Source organism: Mesoplodon bidens (genome assembly GCF_964165515.1).
Source record: "Mesoplodon bidens genome assembly, chromosome: 16".
NCBI classification, from domain to species: Eukaryota; Metazoa; Chordata; class Mammalia; order Artiodactyla; family Ziphiidae; genus Mesoplodon; species Mesoplodon bidens.
This window is the reverse complement of record NC_138173.1, coordinates 28,548,681-28,559,145: the sequence shown is the minus strand read 5'-3', so window position 1 is coordinate 28,559,145 and position 10,465 is coordinate 28,548,681. Positions and strand designations below refer to the sequence as shown.

The 10,465-nt window shown below is 41.5% G+C and overlaps 1 protein-coding gene and 1 long non-coding RNA gene across 2 annotated transcripts; one reads left to right on the top strand and one right to left on the bottom strand.

The window, feature by feature from the left end:
• The first annotated feature begins 666 nt into the window (after positions 1-666).
• Positions 667-5,957, top strand: LOC308629934 (ribosomal biogenesis factor-like). The gene is made up of 4 exons (XM_081258293.1): positions 667-759; positions 3,138-3,254; positions 5,444-5,560; positions 5,829-5,957. The coding sequence occupies exons 2-4, from the start codon at positions 3,141-3,143 to the stop codon at positions 5,898-5,900; spliced, it is 303 nt and encodes a 100-aa protein (XP_081114419.1). The 5' UTR covers positions 667-759; positions 3,138-3,140; the 3' UTR covers positions 5,901-5,957.
• LOC308629935 lies at positions 5,942-10,287 on the bottom strand. Its single transcript, XR_014017740.1, has 2 exons — positions 7,949-10,287; positions 5,942-6,722 (listed from the first exon to the last, which is right to left on the bottom strand). It is a non-coding gene; the product is annotated as an uncharacterized lncRNA (long non-coding RNA).
• Between the last annotated feature and the right edge of the window lie 178 nt (positions 10,288-10,465).

Sequence of the window (10,465 nt, the reverse complement as noted above, 5' to 3'; positions counted from 1 at the left end):
TTACAACTTATTGATATTTTCTTGGGCCTCTGCCGTGCTGTCAGAAAGTCTCATTTTGAAGCAAGGAAGCTTCAATGGGAAAAGCATTTCAACTTTTGGCTCACTACAAATTTTCCCTTGGGAGATTATAGTTCTAGATCTATTCCAGACATTAGGTTCTTTGTTGCTGCAACCAAACCCGGACACCACCCAGAGGTGCGCAGCGCCACCTCCTGGGAGCGCGGACAGAGCCAGCCAGCAGTAAGCGGCTGAGGGCCGACCACCTGTGTTACGGTCCGTGTGGCTCTGGTGACTCAGACACTTCGGGTGGTTTCTGTACACATACCCCTGCGAGCAACTGCAGACTTAGCCGCGTCTTCGAAGCCTCAGCTGAGTAGAGGTTCCTAACCCAGGGAACGGCAAAGCATGTTTACAGGGACGGTCCTGTTTTTAGGGAAGGATGCTACACGGCTGAGACGGTTCTGTGGACAGGACTACTTGAGGTGGGTGGGAACAAGCCCGTGAGCGGAATGACGCTCGGTGGGCGGAACGACGCTCGGTGAGCGGAAAGACGCTCGGTGGGCGTGGCTTATCTCGGTCTGCAGACCAAGCTCACGGGACAAGACTCCGCCCTGTGGGCGGAGCTTATCTCGGTGGGCGGAACTACGACCTGAGAGAGGACCGTTGGCTGGCTTCCTCATTCCGGAACTTCCTGGATCCTGTGCGTACTGCTGGCGTTACGTGGAGCTTATACCCCTGCCCGAGGGTAGCGGAGGACTGGTGAGAGATTAATAAAAAAAATTTTCCGGCGCGCTGGCGTGAAGTTTCTGAGGATTGAGACGGGACCGCGGGCTGCTGCCGTCGGGAGGCTCCGTTCCGTCGTCGCTTGCTGCCTTAGGCAGCCCTACTCGGCCGCAGGCCTGTTGGCTCAGGCCTAAAACCCCCATGCCTGCTGGGCCTTCAGCCCACGGCAGGGTACCAGTTTTGGGTTGTTCTGTTGTCACCAGTTTCCACGTGGTTGTTAGAGAAAATCCCTATCCCCCTACCCCCACAGCTAGGCTCTCACCTTCTCCACGAACCTTCCTCGAGTCCCCAGCTCGATTGGAACTTTCCCTTCTGTGACTCCACTCGTATGCTGTCAGTTACAGCACCTATCTTTATGTTTCTTGTGTTTGTATATGTTTCATATGTATGTATATAGGTTCTGTACCACACTTGGTACATAGTAATTGATTAATGAATACTAGATGAATGGTTGGATTTTGGTTACTTATCGGAAGGATTTTAGATTATTTAATTTAGGGGTGGTTTATGTGTATTTTCTGCTTCTATAATAATCATGTATTTCCTACTGTGTTCATTTTTTTTTTTTTTTTTTTTTTTTTGCGGTATGTGGTCCTCTCACTGTTGTGGCCTCTCCCGTTGCGGAGCACAGGCTCCGGACACACAGGCTCAGCGGCCACGGCTCACGGGCCCAGCCGCTTCACGGCATGTGGGATCTTCCCAGACCGGGACACGAACCCGTGTCCCCTGCATCGGCAGGCGGACTCTCAACCACTGGGCCACTAGGGAAGCCCCATTTTTTTTTTTTTTTTTTTTTTAAGAAGAAGTTCTGTTGGGGTTCGGAACCATTGCTGTCTCTCTTGTTCCTGAGGCTAGACATTGAAGGAGGAGAGATACAATGTGAGCAAAGGGAAGAAAGGAAGAATGTGCAAGGTGTCTTCAGAGAGTGATTAGTAGACTAGAGTAGGTATAGAGAAATAGCAGGAGATACCTTTGACAGATTTATGCTAGAGTCAGGTTTCCAGCAGCAATATGTCAGGACAAAAACCTTGTGGGTTGGAGGAGCCAGTGAAGGATTTTACCATTGGGACGGTTCATTTCATACCACTACGCAGGATAGACTTGAATGCATGTGGCTTAAGCCAGGGGTTGACAGTCTTTCTGTAAAGGACCAAATAGTAAATATTTTAGGCTTTGCGAGCCACAGTTGTCGCAGGAAAGCAGCCACAGACAAAACATACATAATCGAATGGACGTAGCTGCGTTCTAATAAAACATCATTTACAAAGACGGGTGCCTGACCTGATTTGGTCCATGGGTATAGTTGGTCCCAACCCAGAGTCTAACCAAATAGTCGTAGGGACTAAAGCAGTAACCCAGTCCTGAACTAGGCAGTAGTAAATCATGTTTTTGTACTGCATTTTTATTTATATACGAGAGGCCACATCACATAATGAGAGCTCAGGATCTAGTCTGCTTGGCTTTGAATCTTGGCATTCTCTGACTACTAATAGTGTAACAATGGGCAGATTAACTTCTCTTTGCATCAGTTTTTTTTTTAATCTGTATAATGATAATAATACGTCCTACGAAGTGTTGTTGTAAGGAGTAAATTAGTCAAAACACATAAAATGTTAGCATAGTGCTGTACATGTAGTAAAAGCTTAATAAATCTTAACTATTAATATTTTTTAAATTGTTCCTCACGTGCATTGTTAAAGACAGGTTTCAGAGATGTTTCTCAAGTAGAATTTATAGGCTTACTGTGTTTAGCTATAGAACAGAGATAATACCTACAGTTTTTAGGCAAGAGCCATTCACATAGAGGTGATGCGGAAGTCATGAAAGTAATTTAACGCGGGGGCTAGGAAGTGTAAGCTTAAGTACTGGTTTTGAGGAGGTGCGCACAGGAGTGAAAATGGGACAAGTAAAAAGGAATGAAGGAAGGAGGGAGAAGAGAGTCAGTCGTAGAGTATGAAAGGAACCAGAATGGAATAGCAGTATGTAAACTATCAGAAGGATGGATGGTGATGGTTAGCATTGTCAGATGCTGCAGAGAGCTGAAAGAAAACAACTGTTGTGTTGAGAATGTTAATTAATGAATCTAACTGGCAGAAATTAATGTGGAGCCTCTTATGGGCCAGGTGCCGGAGATGCAGAAAAGAATTAGCTACACACTCTGCACTGAAACAGAAAAATCTAGTAGGACCGAAAGGACATGGAGATAATTTTAATACAAGCAGCAATTTTAAAAATAATCAGGAGGAAGGTGGAACTTCTTAGATTTAATTGGTACCTTTACTTCCAAAACTTAAATTGATTTACAGTTCATAAACATGGGCAACTGAATTGAGCTCCTCTTCTTTCTTGCCTAGACAATGGCCAAGAACAAACTAAGAGGACAGAAGTCCAGGAATGTATTCCAGGTAGCCAGCCGAAAAAGCTTTAAGGTTAAAAATAAGGCAAAGCCAGTTACCACTAATCTGAAGAAGGTTAGTATCACTTAAGCACTCTGACTTTATTGTTTACAAGAAAAGCATAATTGTAAAGCTACTGAAAAACTGAATGCTAATATTTAAAACAGGTTCTTAGCCTTTCCTACAAAAGCAAGATGATTGTTAAACATTTGTTTCAAAAAAGAAACAACGATGCAGAAAAATAACCTCCCTTTCTTGAATTCAAGTGCAAAAGGAAGAAGGCATTTTAACTGCAAATGTATGAGGCTCCAAGTAACAGTTTTAATAGTTTTCTCAGAGCATAGAAATCATAAAAAACCATGGTATGGAAAAATTATCTCTAAACTCATATATATTCAGGAAGCTTTCAACCAGAGCCAAGACATGGAATGTCAGTCAACACCCATTCTTTTTCTTCTCAGTAAATCTTATTTCTCTGAAGATATCTATAGCTCAGATAAAAACCTAAAAATAGAAGATAAAATATTTTGTTTCTTAAAATACAAAATTTGAAAAGAAAGGAGTTGCTTTATCTTTTTTTCAAAATATTTGGGGAATGGGAAAGTTCTTCAAGATTAAGTAGACTCCTTAAGGAAATTATTCAAGAAAATGTTTTCAAGCTTAAGTAGTAGGTGGAGTCCCCTCTAGAGGACTTAGTAATTATCATAATGGTCCATAGAAATGTAACATTTTATCTTTCAGTCTTCATGAATTAGCTGAGTTAAACTTTTTGGTGGAGCAATTTCATGACTTTGGAGATGCTATAAAGGAAATAAAGCTGGGTGATATGACTGGGGTTTGGGGGTGACAGTTTTAGATAGAATTGTCTTCAGGGTTGACATTGAAGCCAAGACCTGCCTGACAGGAGCCAGTGATGCAAACTGCTGGGAAGTGTTGGGAGCAGCATGTCCTAGGCAGAAAGAATAGTGAGTGCAGAGACCCCCAGCTGGGTGAAGGCTTGGTGTATTTGAGGAAAATTATTTTGTTTGGATAGGAAGTCCTAGAAGCTCTACGGTTGCTAATGGAGAAGATCTGTGGGTAGGCAGCCTGGTTGGAGAAAGTATCGAACACTTTTCTGAGAAAGCAGCCTAACTTAGGGGGAGGTCGCACGATCGCCAGGTACTATATACATGGTAAATTGAAGTTGGTGGCCACGAACTTAAAGTGAAGCCAGTCAGCCAGTTATGATTTTCTAGAGCTTCAGTTTTGGGCTCAGAAAAGGCTGATACCTGAGTTTAACTAGGTTGGCAGGGAAGTCTGACTGAGGGAGAGAAGGGAAGTAGAGTTAGGGTGTGAAGGAGCGACTGATCAGTGGTCATGTAATCTGTGCAGGCTAAAGGAAAAAGCGGGGATATGAACATGTGAACAATAGTGAACTTGGTGGGAAAAGATTTCAGTGAGATTTAAGAACTATTAATAAAATAAGTGAATAGAAGGATAGGAGGTGGTGCGGTAACAGGTAATGATGCCGCCTAAGGTAATGCGTGAGAGTGATGGCAAGGTAGGTCGTGGAAAAGACCCCTGGAGGTGAGGCCCTGAAGAGATTAAGAAGCCATAGGATAGGTTTTTGTCGTAGCCACTAAGCAGCGACGCCAGGCGTGAGAGGGGTCAGTGAGCCATGGTCTGAGATCTTTCACGAAGGAGCAAGTAATCACGGTGTTGGTAGGTGACAGTAATGAGGAGAGGGGTGTCAGAATGTCCTGATGCATAAGGTGCAAAAGAGCTAAAAGTTTTGAAGGAGAAATGGTTGGGGAGCAGCTGTGAAGAACAAGAATACCACCCCCACCTTTCAGATTCAAGCGAGGACGGCTACAGGGGCCGCTGTCCTCAGGAGACTGCCAGGCACTTCCATCAAGGAAGGATTCAGAGACGTACTGTTAGAAGGACACTGGAAGCATGCCAGCCAGGTTCCTCATTTTACAGATGAGAGAGGATAGCACCGTAGCTTAGAAACATAGTGGTCACATATTTTGGCCCGTTTATTCCAGGAAAGTCAAGGTATGAGGTATATCCACACAATTCTTATTTTTAAAAAGACAGAACCTTTTGTCTAAAATGTCCCAATAAGACTGTAAGAATTTTAGGGTAAATTGTCTCCATAAATTGGTAGGATTGATAAGAGTTTATAGATTTGGGGGGTGACAAGATTAAATTAAGGTAGCCTATATTTTTATCCTTAATGGTTGTGAGACCATGGATTAATGCTCTTTTTCTTTTTTTAAAAGATGAACATCGTGAATGATGAAAAAGTTAACATCGTGAATGAAGCTTTTGTATATATGCAAAAGGTAGTTGCATGGTTCGTAAAAGACCTTTCCCTTGAACCTGTGCAGAAACAGCTGGTGAGTGGAAGTCACTTCCTTTCGTTCTGGCTAATAAACTCCAAATTTTCAAAGCCTGTATTGATTGTCATTTTTAGTATTTGGCTCTGTAGTATGTATAGCTTATTCAGACTTTAAAACATTGAGTCTAAAATATGGAACTTTATTGTTCTATTTCCAAAAGTACAACTAGAAGAAATTATATTGAATAATAGATTATATGTCAGTAGATTATGTCATTTCTGTTTGCTATTGTTATCTAAATTTTTAAATGTACTTTTCTCTCCAGATTCCTCAGCAGTGTCGTGAAAACGAACCAGTTGATGTTGATGAAGCTACAAGATTAATGGCTCAGTTGTAATACACTGGTGATGCATCAGATTCCCCAAAAAGACCAATAAATTAAATGCTTTATACAGTTTTATTTTAAAAAATCTTGTTAATGTACAGGCATTGGCACATTTTAAAAACAAACTACATAAACAGATCTTTCCTATAACCTAGGAAAGTGGAATGTCAGAAGTCAACAAAATGTGATAAACTTAAAGTGCTAAAACAGAAGGCACTTCACAAAATCTGTTCACTGAAACAGTTAACATATCCTAGTTTACACCCTTCACTTTATAAGTGGCAGTGAATGTCTGGATCAGAGGGTACACAGAAAAATGGACAGTCTCGTGGCAGTAAAAATGTAAGACAAACAAATGATGAGCCCTTGGCCAACTTCTTTTGTTTTTGATGACCTTAAGTCTACTTTAACTTTCCTCTCATATAAGGAAAAAAAAAAAAACAGAAGGATTCAGAATGGGAGGAAAAGTTGAAATTCCAGAATGTAATTACTTGAGGGTAGGGAGTCGGTGGATATGAAATCACTTTTTCCCCTGAAGCAATCAGAATCCTTTGTTCTTATGGTTGAAGTTTTGTGAAGTAAAAAAGAAAGTATTAGGGAAGAACATTTCAGAATCAGTGAACTAAAAAGGCGTTACATTCATTATTTTAAATACTTAGGTTATTAAGACGTCTAAAATGTTACACAGTTAGAGGTAGATAACAGTCCCAAGTTTCCATGGAGTCTAATAATTTAGTATCTGGACATCAAACAGATCACAAACTCCTTCATTATCATCTAAATTAAAGTTGTAGTCATCTGCCGGGGTCGGAGAAAGCCGTAAAAGTGGAAACACTGCAAGCAAAAAATAAATTCAGTGTTAAAGATGGTTTCTACATACAGGTAATGATGTCTAACATAAAATGCTATCAAAAACATCAAGCCAGGGCTTCCCTGGTGGCGCAGTGGTTGGGAGTCCGCCTGCCAATGCAGGGGACACGGGTTCGTGCCCCGGTCCGGGAGGATCACACATGCCGTGGAGCGGCTGGGCCCGTGAGCCGTGGCCGCTGGGCCTGCATGTCCAGAGCCTGTGCTCCACACTGGGGGAGGCCACAACAGTGAGAGGCCCGACTACCGCAAAAAAAAAAAAAAAAAAAATCAAGCCAAATTATGTTTCCCATGTTATACAGCAAGTTTTTTAAAAATACGTAATAGGAAATGTAATGATCAAATTAATGACTTGTATTTTGTGTATATTTTGATAGATTCTTCTTTAAAGACATTTTATGCATTGATTATAGGTGTTAGCTTGAGAAACAGAAGTTAATTTTTATTGGTTGAACTTGTCACTAAAATTTATGATTCAGAAACACTGGTCAAAGTATTTTCTCTGATCTGCTAAATAAGCTACCACTTTGAAAACAGAGAAAGGAACTAGACGTAAATTAATAACTATGCTGAAATTCTCTGCTTTTATGGAAGTGTCTGATAAATGTCTAAGTGGTTACTGTGCCATTGGCTAATTTAACAGCTGCTACTTCCTAGGTCTCGGCTATACATATTTGTTAGGAACCAGGACTCTGAATCCAAGAACTTTTAGAAAGGTGAGGCCCAGAGAGTAACTGCTCAAGTAACTACCATATTAGAGCTAGTTGATTTTTAAGAATTATTTCAGATTAGACGATGATGTGGCTAATCTTAGTAATACTGACTTCACATTGGCAGCTTGAAATTGGCCATGGGAGGAGTATTTACAAAACTATGTTTTCACATTTCCTCTTGACTCAGATACGCTGTTTTACTCTTCTTGGCCAAATTCTTCAGGTGTAAAAAGGGCTAGTATGCCAACAATTCAGAAGTTTATTCAGTAAAGGTGATAAGTATCCCCTTATGAATTCTTTTTCCTCAAAAAGCAGGCAAAAAATTCTGAAGGATGCCTATAACTTACTATGAATCATAGTACATTAAGCAGTTAAAAAATACGGGTTCTTCATTTCTCTTAACTCATGTGCCACTCATAAATTCTAGAAAAGCCTTATTGATGTATAAGGTTATATTTATTAAATTTTTTAACTACTTACCATCAGAAGACATTAACTCATCAATATCTCCACTAATAGATCCCGCTGGAAAGAGAAATGTGATATAGAGTTTTTTACACTTCTCTTTATATATTTTAGCAGCCAAAAGGCAGTTATATTTAAACAGCATATATTTAAACACAGTAGATATTAAGCACAGTTATATTTAACATCAGCATCTTGATTAAAAGTACGAAATTAGGGCTTCCCTGGTGGCGCAGTGGTTGAGAGTCCGCCAGCCAATGCAGGGGACGCGGGTTCGTGCCCTGGTCCGGGAAGATCCCACATGCCGCGGAGCGGCTAGGCCCGTGAGCCATGGCCGCTGAGCCTGCGCGTCCGGAGCCTGTGCTCTGCAACGGGGGAGGCCACAACAGTGAGAGGCCCGCGTACCGCAAACAAATAAACAGACAAAACACAAAAAAACCAACAGGGACTTCCCTGGCACTCTAGTGGTTAGGACTTCGCCTTCCAATGCAGGGGTGTAGGTTTGATCCCTGGTCGGGGAGTTAAGATCCTACGTGCCTCGCAGCCGAAAAACCAAAACATAAAACAGAAGCAATATTGTAATAAATTCAATAAAGACTTTAAAAGTGGTCCACACACACAGACACACACACACAAACTGAAAAAAACGTAAATAACCCAATTAAAAAAACAATGTTTTCGTTCAGATAACGGAGAAGACAAGGGATGGATATTTCTTCCATCTATGGCTGAATCCAAGGACTCCAATGATATCACCAAGGTCCTGTGTTCTGTTGTTCAGCTCTGTGTTCTTTTGCATTGCTCTTATTCTCTCCCACTGCAGTCAGGCTTCCCTCAAGTTGCTGGAGGAGACGGCAACTAGCAGCCTCAATTTCACATCATCCTAGCACAGGGATACTAAAAGCAAGAATTGTCTCCACTACCTCTGGCTGGAAAATCTTTAGACGAGGACTGTAATTATTCATTCAACCAGGATCACTTAATGGGAGAAGAGTGGTTCCCCAGAGAGGGATGCTGAGCAGATAATGAATGTCCTCTGAAGTGGGTATTTACTGAGCAGCCATCTACATATGGGAGAGGGAGGCACAGAGACATGAAGTAACTTTTCCACAGTCACACTGTTGGTAGGTAACAGAAGTAAACAGAAATCATGTCTTCTCACTCATACCTCATAGAGTGCCTCTGCTCTTGCCTGTATAAACCATGTTATTTCCGTGGTGTAAGTATCCCTACCTCACCATTTCCAAATGAAAGCTAGGCCCGTAAGTCTTCATAAAGACTATAATATCATTCCATTGCATCTATTTCTTTGTCTTCTGCATATACATCAATAACTTCACATTCAAGGAACCATAATTATACTCACCTTATTAGCTTCAGTATTCCTGGATAACTCTGGCCTCGTGAAAGAATCTAACGGTTTTCTGTCGCTTTGATGTTACTTTGTCGCCACACATTATGGGCATTTTATAATGCATTTTAAGGTGTTTTTAAAAGTCACTCTTTAGAAAAAATACAGAATTTTTAATACAATTACATTGACAAGTAATTATTCCTCATTGCTTAACGTATTCCCTAATTTTTTGTGATGGACATAAACAATAAAATGATTTACTGTAAAAGTGGTTCATCTTTCTTTAAGCAGGCAAGTGCCTGGTCTGGTGGGAAGAGGACTTGACCGACGGCCAGCCCACGTGGATTCTAGTTTGGCTTTGTCAGTTACTAGTTGTGTGGATACCGAACATGGCTTAGACTCTGAACCTCAGCATTCTCACTTGCAAAAGGGGAATGCTACTTTGGCCTTATTTTGATACTTAGAGCAGAACTCATGTACCGTTACCAAAATGATATAAAAATGTCAGTACTTCTACATTTGTTTAAAAGCTGGCTTTCCCTAAGACCGTGACAAAATAAGGAGAGAGCATGTGAAAACTGTTACCTTAGTGGAAAGATCCTCTTGGAAGAAGTGATTCGATTTTCTAGAAAACTCATCCTAGAACACCTTAACTGGGAAATATACACACACAGAAATAAAACTGGAAGGCAAAAATATTTCTTCCAAGATTTTCTAAAGTTCCCTGATTCTTGTTTTACAACTTATTGATATTTTCTTGGGCCTCTGCCGTGCTGTCAGAAAGTCTCATTTTGAAGCAAGGAAGCTTCAATGGGAAAAGCATTTCAACTTTTGGCTCACTACAAATTTTCCCTTGGGAGATTATAGTTCTAGATCTATTCCAGACATTAGGTTCTTTGTTGCTGCAACCAAACCCGGACACCACCCAGAGGTGCGCAGCGCCACCTCCTGGGAGCGCGGACAGAGCCAGCCAGCAGTAAGCGGCTGAGGGCCGACCACCTGTGTTACGGTCCGTGTGGCTCTGGTGACTCAGACACTTCGGGTGGTTTCTGTACACACACCCCTGCGAGCAACTGCAGACTTAGCCGCGTCTTCGAAGCCTCAGCTGAGTAGAGGTTCCTAACCCAGGGAACGGCAAAGCATGTTTACAGGGACGGTCCTGTTTTTAGGGAAGGATG